The 21150-nt window shown below is 41.2% G+C and overlaps 2 protein-coding genes across 4 annotated transcripts; one reads left to right on the top strand and one right to left on the bottom strand.

The window, feature by feature from the left end:
* Nucleotides 1-6301: 6301 nt before the first annotated feature.
* Nucleotides 6302-9146, top strand: ccn2a (cellular communication network factor 2a). 2 transcript variants are annotated; one of them, XM_041064784.1, is made up of 5 exons: nucleotides 6302-6571; nucleotides 6777-6993; nucleotides 7130-7381; nucleotides 7496-7707; nucleotides 7824-9146. In XM_041064784.1, exons 1-5 carry the CDS (start codon nucleotides 6509-6511, stop codon nucleotides 8118-8120), a joined length of 1041 nt encoding a protein of 346 aa, XP_040920718.1. In that variant the 5' UTR covers nucleotides 6302-6508; the 3' UTR covers nucleotides 8121-9146. The 2 variants fall into 2 exon arrangements, with proteins under 2 accessions (XP_040920718.1, XP_040920717.1); XM_041064783.1 differs by having other exon boundaries at nucleotides 7130-7707.
* A 1437-nt stretch (nucleotides 9147-10583) lies between these two features.
* Nucleotides 10584-18166, bottom strand: chga (chromogranin A). Of its 2 annotated transcripts, none has more exons than XM_041064533.1 (8): nucleotides 17897-18166; nucleotides 17520-17569; nucleotides 16459-16552; nucleotides 15292-15360; nucleotides 15075-15161; nucleotides 13805-14125; nucleotides 12525-12934; nucleotides 10584-11556 (listed from the first exon to the last, which is right to left on the bottom strand). In XM_041064533.1, the coding sequence occupies exons 1-8, from the start codon at nucleotides 17940-17942 to the stop codon at nucleotides 11473-11475; spliced, it is 1161 nt and encodes a 386-aa protein (XP_040920467.1). In that variant the 5' UTR covers nucleotides 17943-18166; the 3' UTR covers nucleotides 10584-11472. The 2 variants fall into 2 exon arrangements, with proteins under 2 accessions (XP_040920467.1, XP_040920468.1); XM_041064534.1 differs by having other exon boundaries at nucleotides 12525-12928.
* Nucleotides 18167-21150: the final 2984 nt, after the last annotated feature.

Below are 21150 nucleotides of genomic sequence, written 5' to 3'. Positions count from 1 at the left end.
AAAATGCTTTGTCCAAGGCTGATGAAAGTGATATCCCTTCCCTTGTTAACTCAGACTGGCAAATGCATTCCCCTAGATGTCCCTAGCTAAATGATTTATGAGAAAATTTGACCAAAAAATGCAGTCCGCCTTCCAACTATGCCTCTCTGGCATTAATCAATATATTATGCCTTGGCCCATTACCCCAAGTAATCCTAAACCCAACTATTTTGTGCAGGCTGTGCCTGAAAAAGATTGAGTCTCATGCATGTTTCCAGTCTGAACATTTTCCACCACTCTGGTCTTTAAATAGACACAGTTTCCATCTTGACAGTTCATCTACCCACCAACCCCATTGTTAAATCTCAACAAATCATCCAAGGCTCCGGATCCATTATTAGTTTCCACTGCTTGTCTCTTCATAGACAGGCTTCAAAAAGCTTCCATCAGTTTCCAACTCTTTCATCTCTCAGTAATGGACCTGTCTCTCCTCCATTGTTAAATGTCAACAGATCACCATCCAATCCATTTAAAATTTTGCCTACGAGTGTTTTTGCAGACATGCTGCAAATTGTAAAAGACGGCAGCAATTTATTTTCCCAGCACGTCTTTATTAGCCTGTTTGCTTTGCTGATGAAGCACACAAATTGCAGATGACACAGGAATGTTATGCACTTATTCTACTGTCCTGGCAATGTTGTGTCCTTGTTCTGCCTGCCTTATAAGTGGCTGTGTGTGCTGTTGCTACAAAAACTTCTTCTTTCCATTGTGCTTGTTGAAATTCAACTAAAATGCCTAAAGTATTTTCTGTCCTGTTTGCAGCCATGTTGTTTTCAACTTTTCCGTCTCTCTGCTGGCAGACCAAGAGTTCAAAGAAGCAGAAATATGCAGGCAGGAAAATCATTTTGAGATCTCGGTTTCATGTTCAGTTTACACAGTGGTATATAGATGGTTGGTTTGAAGGCTAGAGCCATGGAACATTCCTCAAATAGCCTGCCAGCTACCACTAATGGAATTTAGTTTAATGGACAGCTGAGTGCAGATAACACAACCCAAGCTTCAAATATGGATCCAGTTTTGAGAAAAACGCTCTTTGGTTTGCATACATATACATGTACATGTACATATACTGTCTGGTTGCAGTTTAAACTACAACCTCCAAAATGACCTTGAAGGTTAATCAACAAAAACGGAACATTATAACCTTCATGAAGACAGACTTTATGGCAGGGCAGCATTCATTTTAACTTGATGTACTTATTAAACTGTCAAGTGAGTGTACAAAGAAAGTCCACTAAGTACTTTAGCATGGCTTGGATAAATGCATCCACCAAACCTCACACACTTTTCTCAAACTGGCATAAAATGGAAAGTACACAAAACAAATTGAAGAATTTTAGTAGTACTTTGTGTACTGAAAATGTTCACTGTGGCATTAACGTTTATATCTGGCTCAATGTGGAGCAAAAATGCAACCTTATTGAAGGGTTTTTGATGTGACTGACTGGCCTGTTTTTTTTGTTTGTTTTTTTTTGTTTTTGTTTTTGCTTTTGATGTGTTTCCTCCTGTTTAGCTTTTGCTGGGAAGGTATGACTGCAGCTGCTCTGAATATGAGCAGTGTGCGGGAACCATGGAAACAGCCAGGAGATGTCCCCGAGGACACAGAGGGCTCCTCTGTGACATCAGACTCAGGTATGGCATCCTCAGCCATGGTGTGAAGCAACTGCACACACGATGTATTCAAGAAAACTTAGAATAATTTCCACTTTCCATGCCTGAAGGAGAGACTGAACGAGGACAGTGACGTCACCAGAGCCTGATGTGGGCAGATAAAAACATAGCCTGGCCAGAATGTGTCATCTCCGCAGATCCTAAAGTTGGAAACTTCCCAGCTGACCCGGTTGTGTGGCCTTGTGATGTCACACAGTAACTATGAAATGAGCAGTGAAGTAACAAGGCTATAAGTGACAGACAGCAACATACGTAAACCGGGACTAATATAGAAGGCAGGCCTTGACTTGGATTTGCTATGAGGTTCACATGACCTTAAATCAGTGTAACCTCAGAGCTAAATTAGGAGCATCACTTTGTCAGCTTATTCTCTCTGTGATGGTGGGGGTGCTGAGATAGATTTTCATTTGGAAGTAAGCGAACAATTAAACAATACATGAGCATGACGTAACTGCTATTGAATATACTGGAGTCAGCTGTATTAAGAGAGACTGATTCCAGTGTTCTGTGTTTCTGTATACAGCATGTCTAGTCTTGGCCCTGCCGACATCCATTACCTCATTTTCCTACATTTACACACACTGTTGATAAAAGTTTGCGAGGCTAATGGGGGCACTGCAGAGCAATTTGACATTTTAGACTTTAAGGAGTGACTTTTATGTGATGTGATGGGACGAAGGGGGACTGTAGCAGTGTCATCTACTTAAACTTAGCTCTCTGAACATTTTCCAATGTTCAAAAGTGTCTAGGATTATAGGTCCAACAGCTTGTACAGGTATGTTTTACAACACTGATGCCAACAAGTACAGAGCTGAGCACACTGCCCCGACATTGTATCACCACCACAGTTCTGATTACTGAGTTTAACCCACGGCTATTCTCTTAGACAAATATCTTGGGCTATACTTAGTTAGACATATCTGGGCCTACCACACACAGAGCCGTGTGTTTCCTTTGGCCACTGCACTCAGCCCATCCACACATTTAGATCTGCAGAACAGAGAGTACGCAGCCTGCTGATGTTCTGCATTCGCAGTTACAGTTCCCAGGTTACAGTAAAAATATTAACATGACTGTCCAGGACAAAACAAGCAGGAACCAATCTCATTCAGATTTCTGTTGACTGCAAAATGATCCTGAGCACCTAATTTTAACTTTGTTTTCTAGTAATGCATAGATCCTCAATTATCAGTTACGTGGCCAGATTTGATTCTGTCTGATAAAATGCTTATATCGTGCATTTGTTGAGAAGAAAATACAATAGGACTTAACTCCACTTTTGCTATCTTCAAGTGAAGTGCCTCAAAACCATTCAAAAACTTGCCTATGATGGAAGATAAACAGCCTGACAGACACTGGATTACTCTGCACGTAAGATAACAATGTCAGCTAAGTTTGAACATTGTTTTGCAGAGTGGCTGGAGTGCGTTCCTCCATCAAGCTGCTTCCTTTAGATATTACCAAGCCCTGAGGCTGTGATGACTGACATAAAACACACACACACACACACATTCTCTGATCTGTTTTGAGGGACAGAATACTCCACACAAACCACACTTTCACTCACAGCTGTGCTTTTCCTGGGTCTAATAGGAGTCCCTACTGTACTGAGCCAGCATAGAGAGAGAACATATCCATATTAGGAGAAGAGTAGACGTCCTTATATGGGAACGCTTCCTCTGTAGTAACAGTCCAGTCTGCTGGCTTCTCCTTCACATTCCTTCAGCTCCAGGTTTCTCTGGGAGTTTTTCATTTCCGATTCGCTGGCTGGAGAAGGAGCAGGGCCGCCTTTCATAAGAGTCTGGCCTGGTGTGTGATCCCCCCCTTTTTCAAAAAAATACACAAACCTCCGTCTAGCCTCTTTCCTGCAATCCTCCACTCCAGGGTTTGATGTAGTAAAATAAGCCTGGCCAGGGACAGGGCACACCTGGCCTTTCAAGTTGGTCACAGACTAAACCTCATTAGGCAGGTGAGAAGCGAGGGAACATGTAGCCTTTGTTCCCATAATATCTGCCCCACATGCCCAAATGGGCTGGGCTGCACTTTCACTAAACTCAGCTCAGGATTTTTTACTCATCATTTGTCCTTACTAAGACCCGGTGGAGTCAAAATGTCATGTCAAATGTGAAATAAAATCCCTCGGCCTTTGTTCTCAGCAGAATCCTCTAAAAAAAAAAAAAAAAAAAAAAAAAGTTACCTTTGCACAAAGCAAGAAAAGCAGCCAAATGCTCAAATCAACAAACATCCATTTTGAAAATCCCATTCACTGAGAACATCAGCCTTTAAAAACCTGTCCTGCATACCTTGGCAGGGCCACACATTCAGCTCAGGTAAAGAACTCTCATGAAGATCGTCTTGTAGTATTCAGCAACAAAAATAAATGACAGAAGCATATACAAAATACATTTTCAGTTCATCATTTGCCAGTTCTGTTTGGCTGAATATTAATCTAACTGGGGTGTCATTCGACTTTGATCATTTATTTGCATCACAAAGAAAGAAATCTAAATCAAGAGGGAATTAATTGAAGCTTGAACTATTTACAAGAGGATATGAAAGGCTTAAAGATTAAACCAGCAGTTCCCAATCGTTTTCGGCTACTAAGTGTGGGGCTGTTTTGTCCAATTTCATGTGTTTGCCTTGTCAGAAGAAACATTTCCTTTCTAAACATCTCACATGCTGCTGGAGGCCCAAAGTCGTCAAATTTTCTAAAGGCAAAGATTGGTGGAGGGTCCAAAAGATAAATGTACATCTGCACAGCAGAACTTTTATTTCATTTTTCTTTTCTTCTCCATTATAATCATCTTCTATCCCCTCAGATTGTCACGGCGGAGCAATGACTTGGACCCAAACGCAAAACCCCCAAGACAGGCTAGGAGTAACTTAAAGTCTTTTAATAAACCAAAAATCACTGGAAGTGTCCAGGGCCAGGGAACAAAACTCAAACAACTAAAAATCATCCACAAAGGAGAAAAACACTTAGGAACAAAACAAAAACAAAAATACAAAAGTCTTTACTTACAAACAAAGGAAATCAAGGTAAGTCCATGAGGAGGAAAATGCAAGGCACAGGAACATGAACAAACACAGGGACTTGATGTGGCACAGATGAAGACACAGACTTGGTTACAGACACAGACTCGGGTATGAACACAGACAAACTGACAAGGACACAAGGAAGCGACGAGACTTAAATACACAAGGCAATGAGCAACAGGTGAAACCAATTAGGGCGGGGCAGACAATCACAAATGGAGCGAAACAAGACAAAGACAGGAAGTAGAACAAGGCAAGATACACAAGGGCTATGATTTCAAAATAAAACAGAAACTATTAACAAAACTTAACAAACTAAACAAGACTGAAAAGGTCAAAATGTCCACAAGAGAGTTCTAAACATAACAAAAGTGTTCAGAAAACAGCCCCCTTAGGGGCTAGTCAAGGGGTACCAAACCTACAGTAACTATATGTAAAGTAGCTAACACCAGCTCCACCTCGAACAGGTAGACCACTATAATTTTCTATAGAATGAGTACTTTCACTGCTGATGCTCAGTACATTTAGCAATAACACTGCTGTACTTTTACTGAAGAAGGGTTTTAAATACAGGACTTTTACTCATTCTGGAGTATTTTTAATATTTTCAGTGAAGAGTCAGACTGCTTCTTTCACCACTGTTACTGTTAAATGATTCTGTTTCCACTGCACGAATGCTAAGGCAAGGGAATAAGGTCATTACAAAATAATCTGTACATTACGTGTGTCATACAAAATAAGCCACACTTGTGTTCAAAATGCTTCATTCATTCATGCTCATGAGCTCGTGTGTGCTTAAATGAGTAATACTCTGCAGTTCAGCCACTGATGTCAGTGGCTAAAAATGCCACTGCAGTGTCCCAGATGTAACCACAAGTACAGAAGTACAGAAGACAAAGTTAGACTGTAGCAGTTGCCAAGTCTCTGAGCTGGAACAAGCACCTTGATAGATAACCAGCTCAAGTTAATGACATGAATGAACTTCCTTTACCCAACCGCTTGTTGTTAAATTACTAAAGTACATGCAGTCTGTGTGCCTTTGAAGCCAAAGCTGAGGAATGCTGTTGTGAGCTTAAAGTCTTAACCATCCATCACACATCAATCAGTTTATTAAACCATTGCATGTTTATGCATTTTTATGAGTTTCTACCTGTTGTTTTAAAATGTTCTTCTTTCATGTAAAACTCTGAACTGTGTTGTAAGTTTTTTTTCTGTTCTTCCTTTTTTTAAATTAATATTTATAGGTACCGGCTGTCTGTTTGTGAAGTCAGTCTTCAGGAATTCCCAATGTGGGGTCCCAGGTCTCTAACCAGACTTAACCTCCCATTCCAGATGAAAGCTGCTCTGAGAGAGGCAGTGTTGTTTGGCCGAGCAGCAGAGCCTTGCCTTCAGACAGCAGGAATGTGGGATGTCTGGAGTGGGGGTCAGGAAGCGAGGAAAGAATGCCAAGTATGTCCATGTTTGTCCAGGGCTGGCTCTCCATTCAGCCCCCAGTGACGTGCTGCGAGGGCCAGCGAGTATAAAGGGAGCTCGCCTCTCCAGTCAGAACTCAGATCAACTCCTCTACCGAAGCTAAACTCTAGCTTTCACCAAGAAAGAAAGACTGTGACCGGAGCAGCAGAGAAACGCTACGAGACAAACGAGACAAGAGATCAACTTGATCAGAAAAGGTTTCTCAAGCTCAAACTCTTAAAGACGAAAGGAAGACCTTCTCATCGAGGCTTAAGGAAAAACTAGAATCTATTTCTACAAGGAAGAAAAGATGTCTGCTGGAATGAAGAAAATTATTTTGCTGCCTTTCCTGTGCATCCTGCTCTCATACATGGTAAGTCAGAAGAAAAATCACTGAAAACGGCTTTGTACTGCTGTTACTGTGTTACTGTAGGCTTAGGCTTTAATCGTGTGGTTAATGCCTAGAGTCTTTAAACTTTCCATTTGTTAAAACATAAGCTTTAATTTTAAAAGACACTGTGTTCTTAATGTGCTGGTTACATGTTGACATGATATTTACCTGATGATATTTACCTCAGGCTGCAGGTCAGGAGTGCAGCGGCCAGTGTTCGTGCCCCGCCACTCCCCCTCAGTGTCCCCCAGGAGTGAGCCTGGTGCTGGACGGCTGCGGCTGTTGCAGGGTGTGCGCCAAACAGATGGGGGAGCTCTGCACAGAGAAGGACGTCTGTGACCCACACAAAGGCCTCCACTGTGACTTCGGAGCCCCCATCAACAGACGCATTGGAGTCTGCACAGGTGAGCAACTGAAAAAAAAATAAAAGGGAATCACTTTTTCTGTGACATCGTACTGTACTTCACAACAGGAGTCTACCTTCAATATCCTTAGTGTGTGAACTCAGTTCTTACCTTTACCATGTTGTTTGTCCCACAGCCCGAGAGGGAGCCACCTGTGTGTTCGGAGGAATGGTGTACAAGAGCGGAGAGACTTTCCAGAGCAGCTGCAAGTACCAGTGTACCTGTCTGGATGGAGCTGTAGGCTGTGTCCCTCTTTGTTCCATGGACATCCGGCTGCCCAGTCCCGACTGCCCCATGCCCAGACGGGTCAAGGTGCCAGGGAAGTGCTGCGAGGAGTGGGAGTGTGATTCTCCCTACAGACACAGTTTCATGGGCTCTGTTTTACCTGGTAAGTTAGTCTCCCTTTTCTGCATCATTAAGTATTTTTTTGCTGCTGTTTATACTCAGATAACCGGTGATCAGGATGGTGTTTCTAATCCAGTGTTTCCTCTTGTGTTCACAGCCTACAGAGAGGAGGAGACCTATGGTCCAGATCCCTCTTTGATGAGGGAGAACTGCCTGGTTCAGACTACTGAATGGAGCGCCTGCTCTAAGACCTGTGGCCTTGGGATCTCCACCAGGGTCACCAATGATAACCGTGAATGCCGCCTTGAGAAACAGACCCGGTTGTGCATGGTGCGACCCTGCGAGTCACAGCTGGAGCAGAGCATTAGGGTGAGTTTTTGTTAAGCTGTTCTGCTCTCATAATCTGTACAGACAAGAAACACACACTTAAACTGCTAAAGAATGCCTGCTGAAGTTGTTTTTTTCCCTCTATTTTCTCCCTTCAGAAAGGAAAAAAATGCATCCGTACTCCCAGACTCTCCAAGCCCATGAAGTTTGAGATCTCTGGCTGCACCACCACCAAGTCCTACAGGCCAAAGTTCTGCGGCGTCTGCCTGGACGGCCGCTGCTGCACCCCCCACAGGACCACCACCCTGCCCATGGAGTTCAAATGCCCCGACGGACAGGTCATGAAGAAACACATGATGTTCATCAAGTCCTGCGCCTGCCACCACAACTGCCCTGGGGAGAACGACATCTTCGAGTCCATGTATTACAAGAAGATGATGGGAGACATGGCATGAGCCACTCAAGGACGATCAGAGCATATGACTTGAAAACAAAAAAAAGAACTCCATCTCATTTTGCAGCTCAGTATATATGTTTTTTTCATGTTTTACTTTGTCATTTTCTCATTGTAAAAGTAGTCCAGACACTTGTCTAAGTGTCTGTGTTTTGTATGGCTGGTGCACATCAGCCACATAGACTCAGACAGAGGGCTGCATAGCAGCTCCAAGAGATTCCTGCACTATAACTTCTATTTTTGACAAACTTGCTGTCAGGTTTCCGCCCGTTCTCCTTGAAATTTTTTTTTTTTTTTTTATAAAACCCGTCCATTTTACGGTATGCATTTTCATACCTTATCTAAACCTTGACCTTCTCTAAAAAAAAGAGTTGTCTAATAACTCCACCCCACCCCCCGAGCCCAGACCAGACCTGCAAACTCTAAGCAGCTGTAGAGGGAGCACGCAGACCACAGCAGGCCAGTGTTCCCCTGTCCAAACAGGTCTGAATGTGTCCTTGTGTGTATGCATGTGTGTGTGTGTGTGTTTGTGTTTGTGTTTGTTAGCGCAGGCCTGAATGTCAGCCTTGTCTGTAGCTACGCTGTTAAATCTGCTCTCAGAGTAGAGGAAAGGTCAGAGTTTCCGTCCAACATGTGGATGAGAAAGCAAGCAGCGTGCTGAGTTTCGGGTTAGATATGGAACACAGTGGGCTTTGCCACGGCACTGAGGAAAAAAAAAAAAAAAACTTTGACTATTACTGATTCAGGTCAGAAGGAAGAAACCAAGTGTCTATTTTGTACAAAAAATAGAAGAAAAGACTGGAAGAATTGTAATTTCATTCCTTTTTTTTATTGTGGATGTGTAAATGATGTATATATTTGTACAGTTTAAGTTAATTTAAAAGCCAAATTTGTTCTGTGCTTCAAAATGTATCGATAGTGTATTTTTTGTTGACAGTATTTTTTACTATTTTATTGAGAAGTGTGACAAAAATGTTACATGTTTTACTTTGTAGCTGGAAATAAAATGTTATATTTTTTATACAAAGGTGTTCTCCAGCTGTTCTGTCTCTAATTTTGATGCATTCATATGACTTAACTAGGATTTACTTACCTTCAAACCTGTGCTATACATGTTACATCTTAACATTTATTTAGAAACAGGACTCACGTGTTAGTTACCTGCATGATCAGAACATTATTTGTTTATGTTTAACTTTTCCTACAGTGCAAGTAATAATTAATGGTGAACACAAATCTCACTCTTCAAGAGCCACGCAGGCACTTTGTCAGGTCTACAGCTGAAGTGAATAAAATGGGGAAAACTGGTTAATCATGAATGATTTTTCTTTATGAATCCTATAATATTCTATGGTTCATGCTTAACACTGTGACTCCCCCATTGGGAGTAACATATGAACTCCTCAGATTTCATGTGATGAGCACTTCTTCAGTAAATAAGTTAATACATATGTATTAACTGTAGAAAATGTGCGAGTTCTTACACAACAAAGAACAATGCACAGGACTGGCGGCTGTTTACCAAATGACTATGGCCTTCTGTTGGTTTGCAAGCTGCGCTGAGTGTTTTAAATTTAATTGTATGAGCAATGCTGTAAAGCACATTTGCTGCTTCTTTTTTATTCACATCAGACAAAATGGTAAAAAACAAACCCTGATTCCAAAGAACAAAAAGTCCCCAACGTGACTATGGTGCACTTTCAAATCTCCCTCTCCGACAGCACTCAGAGGAAAAAAAAAAAAAAAGAGAACTGAGGCAGTCTAATGTCGCCATCTGGTGCCCTTTTCATTTTGTTGTCATGAATATTTTATGTCATCTCCAGTTGTTACAGCATTGTCCTCTGTCAGGCCATTTAAGAATTCGTATTTGCATGTGTTGTTGCCTGATCGCGCACAGAGGTACAAACTTTTACAGTTTCAGTTTTCAGCTGTGTCTACAGCAGCTATATTTATTCAAACTGCCAGAGAAAGAGGAACTTTTCACATTTTCATTTTCTCCTCTGCCCACATTCTATTCTTGTCTCCTTTCAGTCCACTTATTTATTTATTTTTTTAACCTCTGCTCAAGAGCGCTTAGCATATTGCTGTCCAAACAAAAACAGTTAACCCTGCACAGTATGATACAAATTCACACTGGCTTCTCCTTCTTAATAGTAACAACCAAAGAATAATGCCGATGCCAAAACCAAGGGTTAAAATGTTGTTTTTTTGGAACTGAATATACTGTATAAACAGCTTGCGTGTCAGTGAGATGATTCATGTTCTCAGCTTCGTCACCCACAGACACAAACAAGTTCAGACTGAAACTACAGCGTGAATTAATGTCTCTGCACAGTGAGAAGCTAGGTTCACTGTGGACTGTGTGCGTACAAACACAGTATAGTGTGTGTATTTATATTATACAGTATTGAATGAATCTTCACTCTGGTAATTCACTTGTATTTACCAGTTTCTCTCACATTTAATCAGGTGCCATGTGATAAAAATGATCATTTGAACCAGCTAAACAGTCTATTAAGATATCTACGAAGTTGTAAATTTGTTACTATGCAGAGTTTATTGCATTAATTCTATTATGCAAATGTTTATTAGTTTTTAGAGGCATTAAAAGGAACTTACCAAACAGAGATTTCCAGATAAACTATTCAATTTATTTTTCTTACATAAACTTCATTCATAAACTTCATTCAGCTTTAGATTACAATCCAGCTATTTATCTGCTAAAAATGTTCACTTATTGCCTTGGCTTGACTAGTGTCAACTGTATCTATAATAATAAGTAAGCATGTGTTCTTCTTCCTTATAAGTAAGTAAGCATCTCAGAAACAGCTTTGTACATGTATACATGCCGTTACTGTACAACCTCACCTTGTTGGTGTGTGTATACCTGGATCTGCCTCGGCCTTTCACATAAATCAGTGTGCAGTGTTAAAAATAATCTGAAAAGCAGACACATTTGCAGAAAGACAGAGATGATTGTCAGAGAAAATGAAGGAAAACAAGATGTCAACCTTCACTGACAGAACGACTTTTCCCTTTGGGAGCCTTGCTGAATGTTCTAAATAATGTATGCACGTTTTTTAATGTGCAGAACTTGCACATTTGTGTGTTTTTGTATGCGTGTCTGGTCGCAGTGTGCATCTACTGTTTGCTACTCTATGTGAGGGACAGGATGTCACAAGGGAGGCTGCAGCAGTGTGGCGGGAGTGGACACCCTGAAGAAAAATAGCAAAAGATAAAAACTTGTCACATATTCACACGCTCTATCTGTAGAAACCAGGCAGCTGGTAAAGCGGAGGAGGATGAGGAGGCAGAGGAGGTTGCGGTGTCAACTTTGTACCAGTCTCTCTCTCTCAGCCTCGCCGCAGCTCATGGAGTTTCTGGGCAACGTTTTCGAGCTCTGACTCGATGGCTGCCAGGCTTTCAATCTCTGGCTCCTGCAGAGATAATGGGAGGACAGCAAGTGGGAAAAAAAGATCCTCAGAGTGCAAACAATCATATACATGTGCAAACTTTTCACGCGCGACAGCTCTAAAGTTATCAGAACATAATCAGCTTTCATATGTTTTCTTTCTCTGGCTGTTAACAAGGACACATTGTGACCAGAGCTGCCTCTTTTAGCCTCTCTGTTACAACAAATGTGTAACAGTTTGCTGCCATCAAGGCTATCATTGTGTAAATAACTTCCTTTGAACATCCTGCGAGGCAGCAACAGTGCCATTTTGCATCTCCATGGGATTCGAGGAGTAGGATGAATTCATTTTTTTTTTAGAACAGCACAATACAAAATCCTTACTCTGTTTTTTTTTTGGCCTTGAACTAGTAAACCTGTTAGCTCATCACCACAGCAAGAAAAAGTTAGCCTTGTTCTAAAGAAAATAAAATGATGCATGAAGTCATTTCGCTTTCATATCAAGAGTTAGATGAGAACATTGATTCCACTCTCAGTTATTGCAAAGACTGAAAACAGGGGTAAACAGCTGGCCCAGCCCTGTCAAAAATCCAACTACCAGCCCCTATAAACCTTGCTGATGTTAGATCTCTGTTGTCTAATTCGAACAAAAACTTAAGTGTAACGACAGTTTGCAGTTTTATCCTGGGTTATGTGTCAGGCTATTTCTTGTTCATATGCAAACAAACAATATATATAAGACATTAGTGATTTTTATAGGTGCTGAGAGGCAGATTTTGTCACCTTTGGCTTGTCACCTTGGTTTCCCCCCCGTTTCCAGTCTTTATGCTAAGCTAAGCTAATTGGCTGTTGTCATTAGCCAATATATAAAAACATGTGAGTGGTGCAATCAAGCCTATTTTCCAAAATGTTGAACTATTCCTTTAAACTTTCTCTGTCTCTTTCACAAAGTCAGATTTTATTGCTGGAAGACAGAGGGAGAGGAAAGCTCACCTCTGACTTTCTGCTGGCACTCCCCTCTTCCTCAGACCCCCTCCTCTCCTCTGGTGCTCTTCTAGCAATCATCTGCAGCTCCTTCTCCTCTGGACTCCTCTGAGTGTCTCCTTTCTTCTTCTCCTCCTCGTCCTCTGTGACCTCCTTCGAATGATGTGGCACTTCCTGCTGACCACGGAGCTGCTGCGCCTCCTCTCCGCCGGCTTTTTTCTTCAGTTGCAAGCCCTTGCCTCTCTTGGTCCATCGCTTCAGGCTCTCCCTGCTCCCTCTCTTCATCTCCCCTTCCTCCTCCTGTTCCTCCTCTTGTTTGTGTGAGAAAAGTGCAGATCTCTTGTCTTTCTCTTCCTCATCTTCTTCATCAAACTTCTTTTCTTCTGATTTCTTCCTGGGTTTATCTTCAGATGCTGCACCTGTGAATTAAAAAAAAAAAAATCAGAGTTCAATTTTTTTTTGGTCTGTATTCTTACTGAAACACTTCTTCCAAGCCACCAGCAGAAGAGTCTCCACCATCAGCAAGAATGCACTTCTTGTAATGAAATATTTCTTGCCAACTGGCAGCCTGGCCCCCAGTACTGCTAGCGGTGCTTTATGGGAATTAACAGCATGGTGGGAGCAATCAGATGACTTGGCTGAGGCTCCCCTTTGTAGAATAAGTATACGTATTTCATTGCACTTTGCCATTGTAGCTCAGAAAAAAAAAAAAAATCTTTTCCCTGTTAATCTGCTGAAAGGTTTGGAGACAGAAATGCAAAATCTTGACAGCAGTTTTGATCTAAGGATGATTTTAGAGATGATGGTGAATGATTCCAGCTGTAACCAATGCACAGCAGCTCATTTAAATTCTAGGACATGGAGATATTTAATCACTTCTGCTGGTGTGCTCTCAGTATGCCAGCCATATTGGCCTCGCTCCCCTGCGGAGGGGGGGCTGAAATTCATCATGTAGATGGAAGCACTTCCATCAATCACCCAGTCCCATGGTGGCAGGCTGTTTCATCTACAAGGCAGTTTTTTTTTGTTTTTTGCACTGTGCCTGTTTTAAGACTCAGCTATCTGCCTTTGGTCAACTTCAGTCAGTCTTTTAATTTGCTTGGATGTCCTTTATGTCTTGAGCAAAAATAAATCTGGACTGGACCCTTAATATATCCAGCTCTAAATCTGAATCTGAATATTTCCTGTCATTTTTTTTTTTTAAATTTTGTACCTATTTTTCCTTTTGGTGCTTTTAAAATTGACAGTAACAGTTACGTGACAAACAAAAGACAGAAATGTTTTCTTACTTTTTTTATCCTCTGTCATGTTTTCCTCCTCTGAATTCTCCTCTGATGTTGCTCTCTTCTCTTCATAGTCCTCTCCTTCTCCTTCTTCCTCCCTCTTTGCAGCCTTGCCCTCGGTCCACTCATCCGAAGACTCAGAGACGTGACTTCCTGGGCTCTCGTCATCTTCCCTCTTCACTTGCACCTCTTCAATAATGTCATCGTCCTCGTGATGCCCTCCATCTCTCAGGGTCTCATCCTCTCCTTCCCCATTTCCTGTCCTCCTCTTCTGGGAGAGGATGGATCTTTCACCGGGGCCTCCTAAAGCCTCCAACATGGATCGATCTAAAATGGGGAGGGGTGGAAATTTAATATACTGGAAGAAATTGATTTTTCAGTGATGTTAAAGGAAGGTGCTTACACAAAAGCTCTACCATTTATCACACTGGTCATTTTGTGCTATAACTGTCAGATTTTTGTGTTTTTGCTTAATGTAGCAGGTCAGTATGTCAGATTTTACATGACAATGACAAAAATTGCGAATACACGATGCTTAAAGTTTCTGACTAAAACCTCACAGCAACATGCAAACATGTAAACATTTGCTCCTTTTCTCTGTTTTGTATCGTGGTCAGTTGAATATTTCTAAGTTTTGGACAGTTACCGTAGTTGGACAAGGTAAGCAATCTGAAGACATCATGGGCTCTAGGAAGTTGTGATAGCCTTTAAGCAACATATATAATTATTATATGAATTTTCTTAAATACATAAGATTCATCCACAGAATGGTGAATGTGATATTTGCTGCAGAGTTATTTAAGCCTGGACGTCAGAGAACATACAGCAGATCAGAGTTGGTAGAAATGCACCTTATGTAATAGAAATGTTTGTCATTACTGTACTTGTTCTTTCCTTTCTACTCGTTCCATATCTGCATCCCTGACTTAAAAAAAAAAAAAAAGGCCAGGTGTGCTGTCAGGTGGAAGGACCTCAGCGTGTATGACCTGATTCTGTCCACAGAAAGCATCAGCAGAGTTTAAATTCACCTCAGCACTTCTCCACTGTTTGTCAGCCACCGTTTTGCTGACAACAGAAAATGGGAAATAATGGAAGTAATACATCAGTTTGACAGCTGGTGCATTTTAAGATGTTGATTATATATTCCTCAAAATGGAAAATGTTGTTTAACTGTGATAAGAAATAAACGGCAGCAAACAATGCAGCAAAGTATGGCCACGCCTCGCTGTTTGTTCACGACACTTTACCATGAATCAGAGCCACTGAGGAGACTCACCAGATGCGTCATCCGTAGTCTGAGGAGTTTGTGTCGTTGGGTCAGGTGTAGCAGCGTCTCTTTGCAGCTGAGCTTTCTCTTGGCCGCCTGAAATTAAGATCCGTTATTCAAGCTCATCTGTTATTCTGTCTGTGCCACCTGTCACGTCTTCATTTACGTGTAAACAAGCATGATCGGCGCACAAACAGCCATCAGCTGTGTGTGATCGGTGACTCACCTTGGAGAGCGATCTCCTGCAGCTCCTTCAGAAAGTTATGATGGCGAAGGATAGTAACAAGCCTGTCATCTGCACACACACACACACACACACAAATACACATTAAAATGCATGCAAACGAGTGGTTAAATACCTCGCTTATGAAAGAAAAACCAGATAAAAGACGATGAAAATGATCCTGCGGGGGGATAAAACACAGGTATATGTCCTTCCCCTTCACTTTTTCACAAGACTCAGCAGTTTGCTTCAGTGGTTCATCAGAGTTAATTGCCCTGAAATTTACTGCTTTCAAAGCAAGAGCACAATTAATCATTTGTCCCACAAAGACTCCCCCAGTGAGTAACAGCAGCAGAGAGAACTGGACTTTCTGCTGACCCACAAACGGCACTGTAATCTGTACGCAGCAAGCACAAGAAAAAAAGAGACAGCTGCTGTACTGTAGTGCTCCAATGTCAGAGTGTGATCTTTCGTTTTCCCTGTCCTCATATTCCTCTCTTTTTTCTGTCTTTCCACAGCTGTCACTCCCCCTTTCTCCCCCTCTTTCCATCCCCCTTAGATGTGTACAGTTTCTCTCACTCACAGCGCTCGCTCAGTAACAAACGCTTGGTGAGTAATGCTCTGATTGATTTTTTTTTACAACAAGGACAGCATCAAGGTAATACACTAGCTATGTAGCTATGCAGTCTGTTTTTTTTTTTACCCAGCATACATTGCATCAATCCATTAACCTTATGATGTGGGCATCATAAGGCATCATCATGCACTCGTGATGAAAAAGGAGAGCACATACTGAGTCTGTAGAAATGCAGTTGTTCTTATCTTATGGAGTTTTCAGTTCACACAGAGTGAGCTGGATGTAAACAAACTGCCAAACCCTGATTAATAGAAGCCTGATGGTGATAATGATGAAGATTATCATAATGAAGATGAACATATGCATAACTCACAGACTCATTTTTTTTTTCTATATTAAATTTTGTGAAGAAGACAACCTGACCAAAATCCCTGTGCTGGAGTTGCAGATTACTTTACTGATTGCTTTCATGACAAATGGATGTGCAAAAAGGTTAGGCCTTAGGTTATGAAACAGCAGGAACAGCATTCAAAAATAGGGACGCCCTGTGTGGAAGCAATTAAACAGACAGAATGACCCAGCTGTCTTCCTACCTGTCTTCAGTACGACCAGACACTCCTGACTGACAGGCATCGGATGGGGCCTTGATAGCACATCTGCCAACGCCTCCACAATGCATTTCATCACCTGTGGACAAAGACAAAGCCTTTGCTGTGACATCCCGATATTTGCCTGATTAATGCCTATTTGATCAAAATATTAAAGAATTCAGTTGTATTAATTGTCAGCTTTGGTTAGTCAGTGAAGAACTGCGAGCTGAGGGTTACATGGTAAAAACATTTACACAGTTTCGTGGATTAAACTTCTTCTGCATCTCTTTGAGCGCAGTTCTCGTGCTAACTCGGCCACTAATTCAAAGACGGAAAACTCTTAGATGAGAGATCAAAATCACTTCCACTCCCATTGTGCGTTCAATGTCAAGCCCATCCCACATGCCTGATCCTTTTTTCTCTCACTTCTCTTTTCAAAGTGTTCTGCTCCTGCCTCTCAGATCTTTGGATGTTACTCACAAGTCACAAGTCACAGTACTTTCAAACACATCGTCCACATCTTCCCTTCACATCCTCTCATCTCCAAACCCAATTCTAGAAACTACTCCCTCTCTCTCTCTCTCTCTCTCTCTCTCTCTCTCTCTCTCTCATACACTCTCCCTCTCTAAAGATGTGAAATGGATCCACCAATACCAAATCATGAAGGTCAAGGCTCTCCATTGCTCTCAGAATGGTATTGATTTTAACAAGGTCATACTGAAACGGCTCCCAGTGGAGGTGGTACTTAAATGAGTAAATGGGCGAATAAATTGCTTGGATCAAGTATTTGTAATCACTGCTTCCCTTCTGAGTGTGGCACGCCAGGAGAGAAGGATGTGATCCCCTGTAGTGAAGCAGCATTTGGCACATTTTTATCAATGCATATGATTTGCTGAATTCTGAATGTTCTTGTGGCACAGATTCAACTGCTATAGGCTTACATACAACAGTAGCAGGGGGCTGTAACACTGCCATTTCTACAACAGTACTATATTATCACTATTTATACAATTACAAATGATAATAATAGTAATAATAATAATGACAATGATAATAAATGTTACCTTTACGTCTTCATTCTCCAGCTGACTTGAAGTCACTGGCAATGACAGAACTGCAAGAAAAGCAAAGAAACATGTGTCATCATGTCATTGTATGCAGTTTTTATAATCCCTAAAGCTCTACTGTTTTTCTCAGTGTTACCGTGTTACTAAAACACACGGACAGTTTTAGTAACATGGGACCGAATGTGCCAGAGGTGCAGGTGAAATCTCTCCGTCTTTCCGCTGCAATTAAAGACGTGTGTGCGGATCGCTGTCCTTGGTGCTGAACCCAGTCAGTCACATCTCTTTCTGCAGATTCCTCCCGTCAAACCGACTCTGCGGTGATATCACTGAACTTGAGAGAGGTTTTTTGTTTGTTTGTTTGTTTGTTTTCTTACCGCAGTTGGACAGTACTGTCAGGATGAGCAGTCCTCTCCCGATCATGTTTGGAAACGAGGCGCGTTAAGCTCTCCAGGAATCGAAAAATAGCGAAGCTTTATTTCAGAAGGTTCGATTTTCTTTTCTTTTTTTTTTTCTTCCCCCCTTTTGAAGAAAGTCCAGCGGATTAAGGACGCATTCTGAACAAAAACTTAGCCGCCTTTCGGTATTTCTGGAGAGCTAAATCTCCTGCAGCGTCGGTGACCCGGGAGCCTCCGTCCTCTCCGGTCTCTCCACCAACACCTCACCGCAACAGCACCCGTCTTTTTTTTATAGGACGATGTGGAGAAAGGAAGTGACATCATCCTGGGACAAATTATTACTATCGTACCTGATCATACCTCAGTGGTTGTCAGGGCGTGTACAGGTTTAGAGTACCTCATAGGTAAACCTATGGAGCCGAACTGGCTCCTGTATGCTATAGTGTAAACGTTGAGATTTCAGCATCTAATTTAATTTAATTTAATTTAATCTTATTTTACTGTAACTGTTTGCAGGTTTTGGCTTGGTAATGTACACCAGGTTACATGAACTCCAAAAGACTTGCAAAGCTGGATTGTTATAAAACCAAAACATAAAAGATAAAACAAGAAACTGCAGTTGTATGACTGGCAAATGTCTGGACATAAATCTGATCAAACAGCCTGCATCTAAGAACAAAACGCCCAGATCGTGTCTCCGTCTCCATCACATTGTACTCCCATACAGGACAAAGCTGTATCTTCATACTGTATTTGCTGATCTTGTCTCCTGACTACCTGAATGTGTTGCTAGGTGACAGTATATTGAAAATTATTGCTGTCATTGCTGTTACAGTGCCCACTTTGGTCATGTGAGCAGGTGGCCTGAATAGGAGAAAGATTTAAAAAAAAAAAAAAAAAAAAAAACATTTCTTAATCCATTTCACAACCCAGGACATTTATCCTTCTTATCTGTGGACAAACAAAAGAAGCACACATTAGGCTGTGTATGACATAACATACAATACACAGTAGATGTTAATAATCACTCAACTAATAAATAAAGAAATATATTAGGGTGAAAAAAGGCACATTTAAATCATGTATACCTATGAACTTGCTTGTCTTTAAGAAAGGATCTAGTCACTGTGAGTTTATGAGATTAGGTTAGCACTTAATGCTTCATAAGTTAATGATTGCATAAGAAAGGGCATTTCAGACCCATGCATGACTCATGATTATCCTCTCTGAAAGGGGAACTACTTTGATCCAGACTGAAATATCTCAACAGCTGTGAGATGCATGAAATTCAGATATTCAGGTCGCAGAGGATGAATCCTACCAACTGATCCCCTGACATTTTCTCTAGTGTCACCAGCAGACCAAAAATCTCAACATCTCCCTCTAATACACTTGATTTTTTTGGAGGTTTATCAAGGAGTGGACTAACTGGAGGAAAAAGATGCAGTAAAACCAAAAGACGAGAGTGAGCCAACTTGTTTAAACTTAGCTCACTGTAATGAAGTGAGATTTATTAAGCTTTAACCAAGCACACAAACTTATAGTAATGTGATCCTTTCTTAGTGGCGATCAACAGGAATTCTTGACACTATACAGGCTGCATTGTTTCATTATTCTGCATTAATTAACTGCGTGTCATGTACTCTTATTATAACTATTCACTTAAAAGACTCTAAACAAAACAAATAATTTACTGTTAAGGTATCTGTCTTGCAGTACCATTATATAAAGCCTTTCTATTTAAGAGGATCATATGTATTATTATATGTACAACCAACCTATGGAACATACTAAAACTGTTTGTTCTCTTCTGCCTCATACGCACCAAGTTCCACATTTACATGGGGTTATGAGGTCAGTTTCTCTTTTCATTTGTTACTGACACATTCATTAAAAAACAGGGCAGACAAAGAGGTTTCCACGGTGTGGGCTGGACTGTTTGCTGTTTCAAATTTCCTACCGCACCGTCTACTGAGATCCCAAAGATCTCATTATGCTTTCAGAGAGACAATAAAGGCCAATTTGCGTCAGAGCCGGATCCATATTTGTCCCGCATAAACCGGCAACAGCTTTGTTTAAACATGAAGAGGGTTTTCTTTGAATGCAATAATAAGGTCATTATGAAATCCGACAGCTACAAGGACTGACTGAAATTCAGCCCAGTGCAGCATCTAAGAGAGAAGGTAAAACATTAGATTAGGAAATTTACTTTTTAGATCCTAAAGTGCATGGTCAACTGAAATATTGGTGAAAAAAAAAAGTTTTTTTTAAACAAATCTTCTGTTTATGCTCAAGTTTCTTTACTTTGAAAATGTTTTACTAAATAAACACATTAAAAAGGGGGCCATTCCCATTCAAAGTCAGTGTCCAAAGGATTTTATCTGCATTATCTGCTGTGAGATATGTTTACCTTGAAACAGGTTTCAGAAAACCTTCCCATTCTAGTCCACATAATTCAACCACCAAGCTAAGTACACACCTGCACATTTTTCTTTCCCATTCAAGAGCTAAATTAACATTTCGGAGCGAATCAAAGTAACCTGAGATGAGCTGAATATAGCTTCCACCTGCTCTTGTAGTTATACTAATTAAACAGTCAATACATACTGTACTATACACTCTGTTTAACCAGAGAGCAGATGAATAGGAAAGCCATCATAGACTTATATCACAGAATGGTGATATGTTGTGTGTATAGATAAACAACAATGATCCCACCGCTCGTGTACAATATTTAGAGTTTTCTGTTCAGTGTTCTCACTGTGTCTCTTACTTTGTCTCTTCTTGTGCTCAGTGAATAATAATGCAGGTACTGGGGGACTGAGAAGTGAAAGTGGGCCAACAGCAGCCTGAAGATCTGAGGAACAGACGTGTGACTAAATCGTCTCTCGTTTGAAAAGTCACAGCTTTCTGGGAAAATCTGCAGAGGGCAAGATGGACGACAAATTCTTTTTCATCCTCAACATCATTACACTGAGCCGATCAGGGCCCTTCAGCAGGGCCCCTCTGTGTGTCGGTGCATACACACGGCATGTTGCTGTCAGTCGACCTCCCAGGTAAATGAATTGGAAAATGATGTTGCGATTGATGCAATGTGTTGCAACGTTTACGTTGCCAGTTCAAGAAAATGATTGGGAACATCACAAAACTTTATCCGAAGAACTGAAACCCTGAAGGGCTCAGGATTCTGTGGAGGTACTGAGACTGACTAAGTATCTAAGAAAACACTTTCA

This window comes from Toxotes jaculatrix, chromosome 19 (assembly GCF_017976425.1).
Source record: "Toxotes jaculatrix isolate fToxJac2 chromosome 19, fToxJac2.pri, whole genome shotgun sequence".
NCBI lineage: Eukaryota > Metazoa > Chordata > Actinopteri > Toxotidae > Toxotes > Toxotes jaculatrix.
The sequence above is the reverse complement of the archived record's forward strand: the minus strand, read 5'-3'. Positions and strand labels throughout refer to the sequence as shown.

Bases quoted from the DNA above. Each gene is read 5' to 3' on its own strand.
- ccn2a (XM_041064783.1), top strand. From the start codon at position 6,509: ATGTCTGCTGGAATGAAGAAAATTATTTTGCTGCCTTTCCTGTGCATC. The intron at 6,572-6,776 runs GTAAGTCAGAAG...TATTTACCTCAG, and splicing joins GCATCCTGCTCTCATACATG to GCTGCAGGTCAGGAGTGCAG. The intron at 7,708-7,823 runs GTGAGTTTTTGT...TTCTCCCTTCAG, and splicing joins AGCTGGAGCAGAGCATTAGG to AAAGGAAAAAAATGCATCCG.
- chga (XM_041064533.1), bottom strand. From the start codon at position 17,942: ATGATCGGGAGAGGACTGCTCATCCTGACAGTACTGTCCAACTGCG. The intron at 17,570-17,896 runs GTAAGAAAACAA...CTTTTCTTGCAG, and splicing joins GACAGTACTGTCCAACTGCG to TTCTGTCATTGCCAGTGACT. The intron at 15,162-15,291 runs GTGAGTCACCGA...TCTTAATTTCAG, and splicing joins GCAGGAGATCGCTCTCCAAG to GCGGCCAAGAGAAAGCTCAG.